The sequence below is a fragment of the Lithobates pipiens genome, unplaced genomic scaffold (genome assembly GCF_037356315.1).
Source record: "Lithobates pipiens isolate NorthernLeopardFrog02 unplaced genomic scaffold, aLitPip1_a1.2 Scaffold_23, whole genome shotgun sequence".
Taxonomy (NCBI): Eukaryota; Metazoa; Chordata; class Amphibia; order Anura; family Ranidae; genus Lithobates; species Lithobates pipiens.
This window is the reverse complement of record NW_027507785.1, coordinates 64,426,517-64,443,315: the sequence shown is the minus strand read 5'-3', so window position 1 is coordinate 64,443,315 and position 16,799 is coordinate 64,426,517. Positions and strand designations below refer to the sequence as shown.

The following is a 16,799-nucleotide window of genomic DNA, read 5'->3' as shown; positions in this document are numbered from 1 at the left end:
ATTCACTAAAAGTTTTAAAAAAATGTTTTAAAAAAATGCACAAAATATAGCTGGATGCTAACATTTATAGGCAAAGTTGATCCAGGGAATTTCCAATTGCCTCTTGGTGGATCCGAAAGAAATCCCCTCCCTCCCCTGTTGAACAAGTTGGATCATTCTTTATTGGGGTTTACTTTGCCGTCCTCGGGATCAACTGTGGGTATAGAATTGTGTATATGGAGGTTTTTGATTTGTGTTTTTTTTTCCTCTCTGTGGGTTGCACTGATTGGACTTGAGTCTTTTTTTTTTTAACCAGAATAACTATATAACTGACTGCGTACGTGTTATCATTTCAATTTCTGCCCTAAAATTTCATACAAAAAGTCAGCTCTTAAAGATCACATGGGATTTAACAGACAAAAAAAAAAATGCCACCACATTCTAGCTGGCATTATCCTTACATGAGGAATGTATTGAAGAGAACAGAAAACTAAGCCACTGAAGGCTTGATTGGAATGAAAATGATCTGGAGACACAGTTATGTAAAAAAAAAAACACATCCTGCTCCATCATTTTGGTAAATAGTTAAAACGAATATGCAAACACACACACTATATATATATATATATATATATATATATATATATATATATATATATATATATATTGGTGTATGTACTGTACATGTGTATTTGTATGTATATACACCAAGGACATTACTTTCCAGGGTATAGACCTGACATTGTAAAATGCATGTGCCCCTGTAAGTATCTATTTCATTTTTTTTTACTTTTTCATGCCATGAAAGGTTTACATTTAACACTGTATTAATAATAATCATATTAATAATAATAATATATATATTTATGTGTATATATACACACACATGCATACATTTTTATTATTGTCATGACAGGTTTCTATACAGTAATTCTATAATAGTAAATACATATTTACTATTACTAAAATGGGTATAGGAATTACTTTACTGGGTATAAATCTATAGATTGTAAAATGCATGTGTCCCTGTGCGTATCTGTTTACATTTTTTTTCACGACATTTTATTATATTATTATTTAGGGTTTACATTCATTATATACTTTTTTTTATATGATTACCATGTCAGGTTTGCAATTAACAGTGTAAAAAAAAAAATATATATATATATATATATATATATATATATATATATATATATATATACACACACACAATGGCAGTTTTTCTTCCAGTATGGTAACAATATGCATATGTAATTTCAATTCTGCATATGCATTGGTGAGCCCATAAAAAGTGAATTAACCCCCCCCCCCCCCCCCCCTGTGTTATATTTTCATTCCCATCACATCTTAGGTGACCACACTTTCCCAGTAATCTTGCTGGACCAAAGCAGAGAGCAGAATAAGTGCAGTCCGCTTGTGGGCGGGCCCGCCGGTCTCCCTCCCTGTGATTGGCGGCCGTTGCGCATCTTTGTGCTCCTCTTTATCTCCGGGTGAGTCATGGAGGTCGGTGAGGGTGAGCGGAGCTTTATAACGGCTCCGGAGTCCGGAGAGAGGCAGCCAGAGACAGACGTTACACGGCTCCAGTCCGGTGATCTCCTTCTACTTCTTCATCTGCTCCTCCGTCCGCTCCTCTCCTGAGCAAGCCTTGACCTCCCCCGCGGATATCACCTCCGGCCACGCCTTCATTATTATGAGAAAACTGACCTGTCTGCCGTTTCTCCTGGGCTTGGTTTTCCTTCTTGTGGAGTGCGGGGACACGGCTGTCATCACAGGGGTGAGTGCAGATATCTGTGTGCCTTTACCTGTTATTTACCCTCAATGTTATATAGAGCAGCCAGAATACGGCAGGACTTTTCTTTGCTTTCAGTCTGCAGCCTGTCACTTGTGAACATTCTGTCTTTGAAGTTTCTCTGTACTCCATTTCCATCTTTAGGGTGGCTCCAACACCTTCTAGGTTCTCAAGGAGCCACCCTAACCTGCGCATGTGTGTTGGCAGTATGGCACTAAACATGTTTTATCTTAATGCATAGAATGCATTAAAGTTAAAAAATAACTTCTGATTTTACAACCACTTTAATGCAGAGAATTTATTAGGGTAAAAAAACTTTTAGAGCCACTATAATGTGAAGTATCTAAGTTGTGTTCATTTTAACCTGAGAAAGGGCACTCATGCTCTGTTTTATCAATGGGGGATTGTGACTATGTAGAGCGGATGGGGCAAGCATGCACTGTTTTATCATAATGGAAGAGGGGCTGTATATAAAGCCAGGGCTGGCACAAGGGGTGGGGTGGCTGCCCTGGGGACTGTGGTATCATGTGAGGGGCAGGGGCACCACAAGGAGATTGGAGGGAGGGGATTTGTTTTGGGAGGGGGAATTTGGGGAGAGAAAGGAAGAAAGAACTGTTCTAGGAGGGGAAGTTTAGGGAGGCATGCTAGGAGTGGTGATTTGGGGTGAAATTGTGTTGATAGGAGGGATGGGGGGAAGAGGATTTGTGCTAGGAGGGGCAATTTTGGGGGTTTGCTCTAGAAAAGATATTATAGTAGGAGGGGAGGTGATTTGTTCTAGGAGGGCAAAAAGTTTTCAGGAGGGGGATTTGTGCTAATAGGTATGTTTGGGGGGCATTTGTGCTAGGAGGGGAAAATTGTGGGGGGAGTTGTGCTAGGATAGAGGATTGGGGGAGGGAATTCGTGCTGGCGGGGATTAGGAGGGGGGGATTTGTGCTCGGAGGGAAAATTAGAGGGGTAGAGGGTTTGTGTCAGTAAGGGGGGATTTTTTTGGGGGGGGGTTGTACTCGGAGCATATGTGGAATGAGAATATTTAAACTGGGGAGGATGGGGGATTTGTGCTGGAAGGGGGGATTTTAGCAGGGGAGTGGATTTGTACTGGGAAGAGGGGGAATTTATGCTTAGGGGTAAGCATGCAGATTGTTTTTTCTGGAAGGGGGAGGGGATTTTGCTTTCACATAATACCCATGCATCTGGGGTGGCGGGGATCATAACTTGGCATGTTTACCCCGGGCTCTAGATGACCTTGCCCCGACACTGTGTAAATCTGAAAGGGCGGGGCAAGGTGCTATAACCAATCACTGCTCACACAAGTGGTCATGGAACCTTTACAGTTTCTGCTTCCTGTCCAACCTGAAGTTAAAGCTAGCAGCATAGATCCGTAAGGAAGAAGGGACAAGAAAAAAAATTAAGAGATCGGGGAAATGTTCACAAAATATGTTCTAGGTTTCCATGGTGTAAGTGAATACTTTCAAATATAAAAAATAGGAAGGTTTAATGCTACTTTGGGTTCTCCATCAGTGTCAGCTCTGTTGATAGTAGTCATTAGGACAAATAGAGGGGGTAAAATTCCATCAATGGGGACATGGACCAACAGATGAGATCTAACCATTCAACAAGACAAAAAAAAAAAAATATATATATATATATATATATATATATATATATATATATATACAGTATCTCACAAAAGTGAGTACACCCCTCCCATTTTTGTAAATATTTTATTCTATCTTTTCATGTGACAACACTGAAGAAATTACACTTTGCTACAATGTAAAGTAGTGAGTGTACAGCTTGTATAACAGTGTAAATTTGCTATCCCCTCAAAATAACTCAACACACAGCCATTAATGTCTAAACTGCTGGCAACAAAAGTGAGTACACCTCTAAGTGAAAATGTCCAAATTGTGTCCAAAGCATCAATATTTTGTGAGGTCAGCATTATTTTCCAGCACTTCATTAACCCTGTTGGGCATGGAATTCACCAGAGCTTCACAGGTTGCCACTGGAGTCCTCTTCCCCTCCTCCATGATGACATCACGGAGCTGGTGGATGTTAGAGACCTTGCGCTCCTCCACCTTCCATTTGAGGATACCCCACAGATGCTCAATAGGGTTTAGGTCTGGGGAAATGCTTGGCCAGTCCATCACCTTTACCCTCAGCTTCTTTAACAAGGCAGTGGTCATCTTGGAGGTGTGTTTGGGGTCGTTATCATGTTGGAATACTACCCTGCGGCCCAGTCTCTGAAGGGAGGGGATCATGCTCTGCTTCAGTATGTCACAGTACATGTTGGCATCCATGGTTCCCTCAATGAACTGTAGCTCCCCAGTGGCGGCAGCACTCACTCTGACCGTTTCCAAAATTGCATAGATGTGAACGCGTCCTATAGGAAACCATGTCAAATGGACTGTTGTGCATTTCTGCAAAAAAGCGAAGAGCACCAAAAAATGCAAAGGTGTGAACCGAGCCTTAAAGTGGAGTTCCACCCATAAGTGGAACTTCTGCTTTAAGCATTCCTTTGGGGGGCGGGTACCTAGTTTTGACAGGTACCCAGCTCGCTCTTCCTGTTCTCATCGCCTCTCCGTCTAGGCAACTCCCCCTTCTCCCTAGGCGACTCCTCCTCTTCCCCTCCCTCTATGCAATCTTCTTGGACTTCACAGATCCCAGAAGATTGCCTGGCCACTAAGAGAGCGCAGCGTGACTCGTGCATACGCAGTGCACACCTGGCTGTGAAGTTGCAATGTGTCACAGCCAGGTGCCCACACTTGCAATGCCGGCGGAGAGGGAGAGGAGAGAGGCTTCGGGTGGCCGCATTGATGGACCGTGGAACAGGTGAGTGTCTGTTTATTAAAAATCAGCAGCTAGACTTTTTATAGCTGCTGACTTTTAATAAACTTGCAAACGAGTGGCACTCCGCTTTTAGCAGCACATCCAAAAATGTTTTTTTTTTTTTAAAATGAACCCACTTCCAGAAAAGCTGAATAAATCATAGAAAAAACACACATGTGGGGTAATAAGTCACTGAGGTGAGAATGGCCATATATACCGTATTTATCGGTGTATAACACACACTTTTTTCCCCCTTAAAATCAGGGTAAAATTGTGGGTGCGTGTTATACACCGATCCTCGCCGATCCCCCACTGATTGTGAGGAAAGGAGCAAGCGGAGCCGAGATACACAAAGCCAAAGTACACTAGGCTTTACTCGGCTCCTCTCACAGTCACGCCCACCTCCACTGATTGCGAGAGGAGTGAGCGCCGCTGACATGCAGAAAGCCGGGTGTACTTCGGCTAGACTCGGCTCCTCTCGCAGACTGTGAGCAGAGCCGAGTCTAGCCGAAGTACACTTGGCTTTGTGTATCTCGGCTCCGCTCGCTCCTCTCTGCTCACAGTCAGTGGAGATCACCGCCAAATTTAAATCAGGGCAATCCTGCAAAGAGACTGACAATGCTGCAAAGAGACTGGGCAAGGCTTGAGATGGACACTGGGCAAGGCTGCAATGATAGACAAGGCTGCAGATGGACACTGATAAGGCTGCATTGATAGACAAGGCTGCAGATGGACACTGATAAGGCTGCATTGATAGACAAGGCTGCAGATGGACACTGATAAGGCTGCATTGATGGGCATTTAAATGTAAGTTTTTTTCCTTAAACTTCACTCCTAAAAGTTTTTTTCCTTAAAATTCCTTCCTAAACATAGGGTGCGTGTTATACGTCGATAAATACGGTATTAATGAGTAAAGCCCCGTACACACGAGCGGACTTTTCAACATCCAAAGTCCGTCAGACCGAGTCCGTCAGACTATCCGATCGTGTGTGGGCTGCAACGGACTTTAGCTTCGCAAAAGTCTGACGGACTTTAGAAATGAAGCATGCTTCAAATTTTCCCGACGGAACTCCGCCGGACCCGGTCCCCTTCGAAAAATCCGCTCGTGTGTATGCTACTCCGACGGACTAAAACCGACGCTAGGGCAGCTATTGGCTACTGGCTATGAACTTCCTTATTCGAATCCAGTCGTACGTCATCACGTTCGACTCCGTCGGAGTTTGGTGTGATGGTGTGTGTCCAAGTCCGTCCGGTCGAAAAGTCCGCCAGAACTCCGTCGGAACTCCGGCGGAACTCCTTTGGAGGTCTGTCGGACATAAGTCCTCTCGTGTGTACGGGGCTTTAGAAATCTGAGGTCCACATTTAGTCTGTTGCCTCTTGTGTTCAGCACAGGGTGGATCTGATTTAAATCATAATTTTTAAAGCTCAACTGTCATCTCTGTCCCACAACTGTCATCTCTGTCCCGCTGCGGCTCCTTCCTCTGACCGGCTGTTGACTCACCGACAGTCCCATTCACTTTAATGGGACGGCTGGTGATGCGGTAGTGACACAACAAGGTGAGGGATGTGGCGGCAGCAGCTGATTGGATACCCACTAACATGTGCTGCCATGATTAATCTAAAATGACAGGTGCTCTTTAAATGTAAGGACTTATTCTCGTTGGTAGTTAGAATCTTTAATATTTGCAAACAAAATGAAGGTTTCCTATTTAGAATAATAAACTGTCAGGTTAGTAAAACAGCGATATCAGAACCAATTAAATCATACAGTTTGTAGTGTACATAGATTTACAAACCAACGGGATAAAGAAGTATTCCTGAACTTTGTTTTATCTCATGGTTACTTTGACATTGTGTGAATCCATCAATGTAGTGCCTGTTATCTCAGCTTGCAGAGCTTGGATTCATTGAATGAGTTTACCAAAAAATTTAAATATTGCAGAATATACAACCTCATGCTACATAAAAGCTCCATTTCATGCTGAACAAACTACATTTTTAACATATCTTAAATAGAAAACTAGCTTTTACTCCAAATGCATTTTATTAAAATAAATTTGATTAAAAATCAAAAAATCTGTTTTTTTTTTTGTTTTGTTTTTTAATCTTTGATTTTTATTCACCCTGGTTCAATAGAATTATCATTTATAGTTCAAAGGTCTTTTTTAAATGGTTCCCTTTAAGAACCAAAACACTCATGTCTTCCATAGGGTGGTCTTTTTACAAATGTAACATCCCTGGTTGCACTGGTTGCTTTGAATGACATACGGGACATTAGTGGTGTTGCAGCTATGTGATCCAGTAATATTGGCTCCAATAATATCCTTTTGTGTATGTGAGACTTTTTTTTAGGGGGGGGGGGGGTAGACCCCAAGGACTCAAATGGTCAATTGTGCTGTTGAAAGTGCACTAATACAGCAACAATCACCTTAAAGTGGTTCTGAAGGCAGAAGGTTTTCTTACCTTAATGCAGGGCTCGACAAACCCCAGGTGCCAGGTTGCCACGGCCACTAGGAATTGCGCCCTGGCGCCTGGGCGTTTGTCAGCAGCCTGCATCAGTGTCAGCCGTCCACTTCATTACCGTGCTATAGCCACAAAAACAACTACAGTGTGAATCTGTTGTTTCAGGAGGGAGCCCATGGACGTCTTCCCGGAAACCACGTCCCCTGCACGCCCCCAGGGGCATGCATCCGGCTGTAAAGGGCCAATCACAGTGGCCCTTTACCATGTGATCAGCTGTGTCCAATCACAGCTAATCACAATGTAAACAAACTTGACAATTATCGGCAGTACAGGGGACATGTACACAGTTAGAGCACTGATCATCAGTGCAGCCAGTTCCCATCAGTGCCGCCTATCAGTGCAGCATATCAGTGCCCATCAGTGCCACCTCATTGGGGCCCATCAGTGCAGCCTATCAGTGCAGCATATCAGTGCCCATCAGTGCCACCTCATTGGGGCCCATCAGTGCCACCTCATTGGGGCCCATCAGTGCAGCCTGTCAGTGCCCATGTCTATCCCCAATGCAAACCACAAATACAGTGCATTTGCAGGCACAAAATCACATGGTACCCCAGTACAATTTGTTTTGGTGTCGCATGTTTTTTTTTTTTTTTTTTTAAAGTAATGCGTGCAATGATGCTTTCTCTGCATTCTCATGTGATTTCAGCCTATTCAAATGAATGCACAGAAATCGTACAGGAATGCACAGAAATGATGTGAACCAGCCCTAAGGTCTTCTTATGTTTGTAGTATATCATGGACCTACCCCTTAGACCAGGGATATGCAATTAGCGGACCTCCAGCTGTTGCAAAACTCCAAGTCCCATTATGCCCTGCCTCTGGGTGTCATGCTTGTGGCTGTCAGAGTCTTGCTATTCCTCATGGGACTTGTAGTTCTGCAACAGCTGGAGGTCCGCTAATTTCACATCCCTGCCTTAGAGGGTTCACCATGATACCCCACACACACACAGGGGGGGTTATTACGAAAGGCAAATCCACTTTACACTGCAAGTGCACTTGGAAGTGCAGTCGCTGTAAATCTGAGGGGTAGATCTAAAATGAGGGTAAGCTCTGCTGATTTCATTATCCAATCATGTGCGAGCTAAAATGCTGTTTTTTATTTTCCTTGAATGTCCCCCTCGGATCTACAGCGACTTTACTTCCAAGTGCACTTTCAGTGCAATTTCAAGTGCACTTTGCACTTGTAGTTTCCACTTGTAGTGCTAGGTGGATTTTCCTTTAGTAAATAACCCCCATAGTGTAATGATGCAAAGATCAGAGCTCTCTGCATCATTGAGCCATAAAGGACTCTGCGTGTCATGTGACTGACCCGAAGACGCCATAATAAAGGTAAGTATATAAAAAAAAAATACACTCAAAGCTTACAATGTAATAACATAGGTAAGTCTTAGCCCTTGTACACACGGTCGGACATTCCAACAACAAAATCCGTCTGATTTTGTCCGAAACTTGTGTTGCATACACACGGTCGGACAAAGTTGTCGGAAAATCCGATCGTTCGTAACGTGATGACGTTATTTCATTACGACGGGACTACGTTCAGGCTAGTAGCCAATAGCTTTGGTCTAGGAATTTGATCTGAGCATGCGTGGCACTTTGTCCAATCAGAATTCTCTACAAACAATCGGACAAAGTCCGATCGGATCATGTTGTCGGAAAATTTTGTAGCTCAGCTGAAAAACTTGGTCCGTCGGATACTCCGAAGGAAACAGTCCGATGGAGCCCACACACGGAGGGATTATCCGACAACACGGTCCGTTCGGACATTCTCTGTCGGAATGTCCGACCGTGTGTAGAAGGGCTTATGCCGCGTACACACAATCGGACTTTCCGACAAACTTGGTCCGGCAGATCGGAATCCCTCGGACAATTCGATTGTGTGTGGGCTCCAGCGGACTTTTTTTTTCTCCAAAAGTCAAGCAAACCTAGAAATAAAAAATATTTCAAATCTATCTGACGGACTCATATCTGACAGACTAAAAATCTGGAAAACCGTTCGTCTGTGTGCTGGTCCGACGGACCAAATACGACGCAAAGGAAGCTATTGGCTACTGGCTATTGAACTCCCTTGTTTAGTCCCGTTTACGTCATCACGTTCAAAACTAACGGATTTTCAAACGTTCAGAAAGTCAGTCGGGAAGACCATCGGACCTAGTCCGTCGAAAAAGTCCAGTCGTGTGTACGCGGCATTACTCACAAAATACAATTACTCACCATCAGTTTAGATTTTCGTTTAAAGGCCTTGACCGCTCCTTACAATCAATTTTTGAAGCATCAGTCAACACACATTGAATGTGCACAATGCTATTCATTGTGGTGCTCCGGGAAGCTTCTGATTTTTATTTAACAATCACACTTTTACGGTATTACAAGGACTTTTCTTAATGGCATTCCACGGAATTTTGTTGCTTCTATTATGCGTGTCAAGAATGTGGCACACACGTGAAATTAATTTTTTACATATTGTTATATTCATAGGCTTGTGAAAGGGATCTTCAGTGCGGAGGAGAGATGTGTTGCGCGGTGAGCCTTTGGATACGAGGCCTTCGTATGTGTACTCCGCTTGGCAATGAGGGTGAAGATTGTCATCCATTAAGTCATAAAGTAAGTCCTTGCTGATAATAACCGTTACTAATGTTGCAGCTGTGGAAATGGAAAAGTCCACATTATTCCCTGCACAAAATAGAATTTTGGGATGCTGCCAAACACCTGCATTTTATGCTTCGGATTCATCCTTTTTCATTTATGTCAAACTGAATATTATGATCTGCTTATTTAGACTGTCAAAGCAATTGAATGCGTTGTTTAAAGTGTTATAAAAGTAGAAATATACGTAAAACTTTTTTGGGCTAGAGTAAGGAAAGGTTGTAACTCTTTTAAGTATCCTTTTTTTTTTACCATGTGTGTTCCATTTGGACGATTCCCCTTCATTTCTTATCCCATAGCCAGAGAAAATCCCTCTATAGTGAGGAATCCCTGTTTTTCACCAGAATTAGTGTCTCAGTTGAAAGATATCCTGTTGTGGGGATAATCCAAAATGTGGGACTTTCTTTCCTTTCATCAGGGCCACAAACCAAATCTGTATTACAGATTACAATATGGTTGTGAAACAAGGGTGGGTTGCCCTGGATGAAGTAGAGTTGTAGGCCTGGCCTCTATTCTCATGGATGCATCCTGAAATCTCAAGGTTCTTCCATGGCAGTGGTCTCTAAACTGCAGGGGGGGCTTTGCTTTCTTTTATCCAGCACTTGGGGCATTATCTCCCGCTGTTGCTGATATAAGTCCTGCCACTGACACCAACAATGGGGAACTATTCCTCCTACCACTAACACCAATTATGGGCCACTATTCCTCCCAGTGATACCAATGATGATAACTATTTCTCCCACTGATACCAATAATGAGGCACTATTCCTCCCACAGAAACCGATGATAGTGCACTATTTCTTCCACTGTCACCAATAATGGGGCACTATACCTTCCACTGATACTAATGATGGGGCACTATACCTCCCACAGATACCAATGATGGGGCACTATTCCTTCCACTGATACCAATGATGGGGCACTATTCCTCTCAATGACACCAATGACAGGGCACTGTTCCTCTCACTGACACCCATGGTGGGGCACTATTCCGCCCACTGACTAGGACACTAGTCCTCCCACTGATACCAATGACAGGGCACTATTTCTCCCACTGACACCAACAATGGGGACAATTTCTCCCACTGACACCAACAATGGGGCACTATTCCTCCCACTGATACCAATGATGGGGCACTATTCCTCCCACTGCTACCAATGATGGGGCACTATTCCTCCCACTGATACCAATGATGAGCCACTATTCCTCCCACTGCTACCAATGATGAGGCGCTATTCCTCCCATTGACACCAGTGATGGGTTTACTATTCCTCCTAGTGATATAAATGATGTTGCACTATTCCTCCCACTGATACCAATCATGGAGCATTGTTAACTCCCACTGACGCCAGCACATTTTCTTCTCCCAATGGCCACAGTCAGGCCCCCTAAATTTGAAGGTTAGTAAACCGACCCTTTGTTTATAAAGTTTGGAGACCCCTATTCTATGGGTTGAGCTGCTGTAGCAAACCTTCCCTTAAAAATCAACAACTTATTACTGGTATGGTAGGGCACAGGAAACAATTGGATGAGCAAACCTATGGCCACCATACAGTACATATTTGAAAACAAACTTACTCCCGGATTAATAAAAAAAAAAAAAAAATTTACTTGAAAAGCTAACCTCTCATGAGATTTTTATATTCCCTCTTAATTGTGATGGGACTATGTGAATGTGGGAGGGGAAGATTTTCAAGCATGCATCTGTCAAGTTGACAAAGGCTAATTTGAACATCTAAATATTTTTCATGTTTTTAGGGACATTATTTGCTATACTGTAAAAAAACAAAAAAAAACTCTACTCTGGTTTTATTATTATAGACTGACAAATGTGCAAAAATATAAGTAAATAATCAATTTTTTTTTTTTTTTTACAATTACAGTATTAAACAGAAGACACGGCAGGCTGAAGAATTGTGTTTTCTAATTTACACTGAAGCCTATAGCATGCTTATTGTCACCAGATCATAGCTGACATAGTGATAACGTGATTATATTCAGACCGGACATAAGCTGTCAACTTGGATTGAGAGATATCAACCACACAAAGGGATTGGTTAACTAAAACTGGAGAGTGAAAAATCTGGTGTAGTTGTGCATTGGCAGCCAATAAGCTTCTAACTTCAGCTTGTTCAATAAAGCTTTGACGAAGAAAAAAAAAACTGGAAGCTGATTGTTTTCTATGCAGAACTGAACCAGATTTTGCGCTCTCCAAATTTAGTAAGTCACCCCAAAGTGACGGCTCCTGGTTCTCAAAGTGGGGGTGTTTATAAATGTATCCCCAGCACAAGATATCATACTGCAGAACATATATATATATATATATATATATATATATATATATATATATATATATATATATATATATGGTTGGAGCCCTATGGCGATAGGGATAGGGATGACATACCGGGTTAACATAAAACTTACCACATGAAATGGACCTGAAAGTGTGCCTTGGTCTAATGGACGGTATACCAAAATAAGGGGGCATACCCTAGATAGGAAATTAAATGAAAATGAAATTAATTTAATAATCTGTGAGAAATTAATATTTGAGAAATGACCTAAAAAGGGGATGGGAGGGTGGGTATTACGCACAGGAAACTGACAAAGACCACAGGTGAGCGGGCTGGTTAAATGCCCCCCCCCCCAGGCTCCTCCCATAAATTCCGGCCACCATACTGGCCTTCCTATATATACAGATTGTAGAAGATAAGGGGTTAAAAAAAGACCCAAATGCTGCCTATCCCTAACTATTTCATGTATTTTTTTTCTTTAGATTCCATATTCTGGCAAAAGAATGGTTCACACATGTCCATGCCTGCCAGACCTAGCATGTACGAAGGTGGACGATGGCAGATACCAGTGCTTGCCATACCTAAAAGGCAAAAATTATTATTATTAGAAGATTTCAAGAAAAGATATTGTGAAGGATTCAGTTATGCTCACAAACACAGCAATTTTTACTCTCAGATTATATCCATGAAACATTTTTTGAAGCTAAATTCCAAAAAGCTACAACTATTAGCTCTTGTATCCCATGGCTTCCAAACAGAGTTTTCGGTTTCATTATTTTCATTAACATATGCCCCTCAGATTGAAAAATTGTCCAAATGGCACCACATCCCAGTAAAAGAGATACTAAACACAAAACACTTCTGGGTTCCTGAAGAAGCTTAATTGCAAAACGTGTTGAACTGAACTACTCTCATGGTATGGTTTGTATAAAAGATGGTTATAACATACTAAACTAATGAAGCCCTACAATTGTGAGAGTTGATGCACAGAGACAAAAACATACACTCTGATGTATAGGTGTTACATGTTGCAACTGGCTGCCAATCTATGTTTATTCTACTTTTTATTTAATATTTTAATTATTTGTATGAAATAAAAATTGTGAAGATGTTTTATGTTATGCTATTATGTGGTGGGGCACCTTGAAAATTCAAAAATGTGTTTAATATTATTTTTTTTAATTGTTCACAACATGAAAGAGAGAATCTGGTTTGTTGCTTTAGATGAGTTCTTCATCTAGCTAATTCAACCATAAGATCTTCTGTCTCCACAGTTTAAAGAAGACATATGACCAGAAGTTAAAATCTTTGTTGAATCCCTCAAGGGACCCAGTGCACATAGCATGTAGTCATTTTCAGATCCATGCAGTGGTTTGATAATAAAATTTTTTAAAAATTCTATGTTTTTGCTAGCTGTAGTTACACCCCAGGCTGTAGCTTAATTTATAGGCATTCCGTTGGTGAAGTTACAACCAACACTTAAGCCACCCACCCCTCTCCATTCTAATAGACACTCCCATCTAATCTTCCAGCCCTGTGCTTTTTCTTCTCTACCATCTTCCATGTACTGAAAAGACTTCCTTGTACTGAAAAGAAAGACTAGCCTGACCTGCCACCAGCCACCAGCTTTCTCTGGAGAGAGACTACAGTTAGTGGCTGGCGGGAAGGTCTGTGCTACAACAACACACATCGGCTGCTACTGTAGTCTCTTTCCCCAGAATAGCTGGTGGTTTGGGCTCAGCTGTTCCAGAGAGACTAGAGTAGTAGCTGGTGTGTGTTGTGTTCTTGTGAATGATGGCACACTTCTTTAGCTCCCATTCAAGCTAGATAACTAACTCTTGTCCTGTCAGAGAGGGAACATGTGGTGACTGTGTTTGGAGGCCAGAAACAAGATAGAAAAAATGAAAAGGTATAAATAGGGACAAAATATAAGAGGGAGGAAGAGTAGCAATGAACTGGGCCACAAACAAAGGGGAAAGTAAGAAAAAAAGGGTGGTGGCGAGGGAATGGGGAATAGGGGTGGACCACCATAGGGAGGATTACCCATATACGATAATGCCAATGGTACCTTGTTGGGCTCTGAGCTTTAAATTCATGAGACCTTCTAAAAACTTTCAATGAAGACCACTTTAAGTATACTGGTCATGGGTATCCCTTTCCTGGGCCAAGAGGGGAAAAATGTTGTAGGGAACATACAGTCTATGGGGATTTCCTCTCACAAATGGCAAAAGGGTTCTAACCATTCTCTATTGTATCCAAGTCTATCCAGACCAAAAAAAAGTTTTGACTCTGGATACAAAAAGAAAAAAAGGGGGTGGGCGAGGGAAAGGGGGATAGGGGTGGACCACCATAGGGGGGATTACCCATATACGATAATGCTAATGGTACCTTGTTGGGCTCTGATCTTTAAATTCCTGAGACCTTCTAAAAACTTTCAATGAAGCCCACTTTGAGTATACTGGTCATGGGTATCCCTTTACTGGGCCAACATACAGTCCATTGGGGTTTTCCTCTCACAAATTACAAAGGGGTTCTAACCATTGCCTATTGTATCCAAGACTTTCCAGACCAAAAAAAAGTTTTGACTCTGGACACACTTTAAGAAGACAATAAGGACAAAGTGACAGTGTCTGTAGATAGCACACCACCTCCTAACTACCCAAGCCCCCCCCCCCCCACACACACACACACACACATCCCACGCTGCCTCCGTGCTGCAGGATTTCAGCTAGTTTCAAGTGGAACTAAACCCTTCTATCTTTTACAGCCAAGGAAGCTGCCATCTTAGCCTTTGATCTGGTTGGGATGGTTGAGAGCACAAGCAAATTTGACAGTTACATTCCTGGCATGCCTTGAATGTAACTCTTTTGGGATGCCAGTAAATTGATCAGTTTAGTTCCACTTTAAGCTTCAGCCTTGGCGTTTAGACAAAGATAACCTCATGGGTCCCACTCAAGTGACAGAATTCGGTCCTGGTGAATGACCATTCAGGCTTGAGCACTATCAAATGGGAGAGATCATGTGCATCTGCATAGATATCCCACTCCATTGGCTAGGGCTCCAGTGGTGCGGGGAACATGGCCCGGTAAGTATAAAAGACTGAATAGGTTGGTGGGCTACCTGAAGACAATGTCCTTTTACCCTTAACAGACAGAGTGAGTATTTTTGATAATTTATACAGCGAAACACTTTTTTAAACCTATCTATAGAAACTGTAGCAGATGTATTTATCTAAATTATTTTTGCAGCTCTGCTGTACATTTAGGCCTCATGCACACTGGATGGTTTTGCTATCTCTTCGAGACATCTTTTGTTCTTTCCCCTGTTTGGGCAGAAAAAAAAAAAAACCTGACACTTGCAAATTTGTGTAACATGTTTCTTGGGCATTTGTTCATTTCATGTTTCAGAAAAATCATTTTGGCCATTGAAATTAATTAACGCTTGAGCACTAAGCGAGCCTTTTGGCCAATGCGCATTTGTATGCGTTAATGCGTGTTTCCAAGCATCAAGCATTTTTTTTCTGCCAAAACACTGTTACTCCTGGACACACTGGCAGTGTTTTTTTTTTTTCTGCCTCTAAATGCCCCTGCCTCTAGATGCCTCTAAACGCCTACATGTGCATAGACACATAGGCTAAAGCCGCGTACACACGGGCGGATTGTATGGCCTACTTAGTCCGCCGAAACACATTTCAGCGGACAGTCCGCTCGTGTGTGGGCTTCAGCTGACTTTTTCAGCGTGCAGTCTGGCGTACTAAGTATTTCGGAATTTCCGTAATACTGTCCGTCATACTTTGGTTTCAGCGGACAATCCGCTCGTGAGTAGGCTAGTTCGACGGACTAAGAATGGCGCATGCTCAGAAAGGATTTACACGGCGTAAGGTTGCATTGCTGTGTATTGGACTTCCTATTTCTAGTCCCGTCGTACGTGCTGTACACGTCATCGCGCAAGCTTTCGACGGACTGTTTGTGCATCCGTGTGTGGTCAAGTCCGTTCATTCGAAAGTATGACGGACTGTCCGTCGGATTGTATGACGGACTAAGTAGGCCATACAATCCGCCCGTGTGTACGCGGCCTTACTTGCAGGGGCATTTAGAGGCAGAAGAAAAAAACTCCGGACGCCCCTAAGAGCAGCGTCAAAAACGTCCAGTTTCCATAAGGCCTTACTATCCTCAAATTCGAGCTTGAAGCATTGTGTTATTCATTTATTTCTGCATTAACATTGAAATTTCAGAGAGATACACTTTGCTGTGCTCAGTATTTGTACCCAGATCTATATTTATATATATATATATATATATATATAGCGGTGTTATAATTCTGTATCAGAATAAGGACATTGACTCTATAGCCTCATACACACGATTGGATTGTTAGCCAACAAAACCGTGGACTTTTGTCCGAAAAGGTGTTGGCCCAAACTTGTCTTGCATATACACGACACCAAACTGATGGCCAACAATCACGAACGTAGTGACGTACTACATGTCCTTTCAGCTCTTTAGCTCCACCCTTTGGGCTCCTTCTGCTAATTTCATGTTAGTAGAAGTTTGGTGAGTGTTGATTCACGTTTTTCATTGTGTGCGTTTCATTTCGCGCTTTTCACTTCGTGCTTTTCAGTTAATTTCTGTTCGTCAACCAGCCATGTTGCGGAGTCGGAGGAGATAATGTGTTATTTATTATTGGCCTTGGATTTATTGCTTTGACATAATTTTTTTTGGTTGAATAATGA

At 42.3% G+C, this 16,799-nt stretch overlaps 1 protein-coding gene across 1 annotated transcript; it reads left to right on the top strand.

Annotated features, from left to right (window-relative positions):
- The first annotated feature begins 1,382 nt into the window (after positions 1-1,382).
- Positions 1,383-14,663, top strand: LOC143927601 (toxin MIT1-like). Its single transcript, XM_077451758.1, has 3 exons — positions 1,383-1,756; positions 9,602-9,727; positions 12,550-14,663. The coding sequence occupies exons 1-3, from the start codon at positions 1,673-1,675 to the stop codon at positions 12,673-12,675; spliced, it is 336 nt and encodes a 111-aa protein (XP_077307884.1). The 5' UTR covers positions 1,383-1,672; the 3' UTR covers positions 12,676-14,663.
- Positions 14,664-16,799: the final 2,136 nt, after the last annotated feature.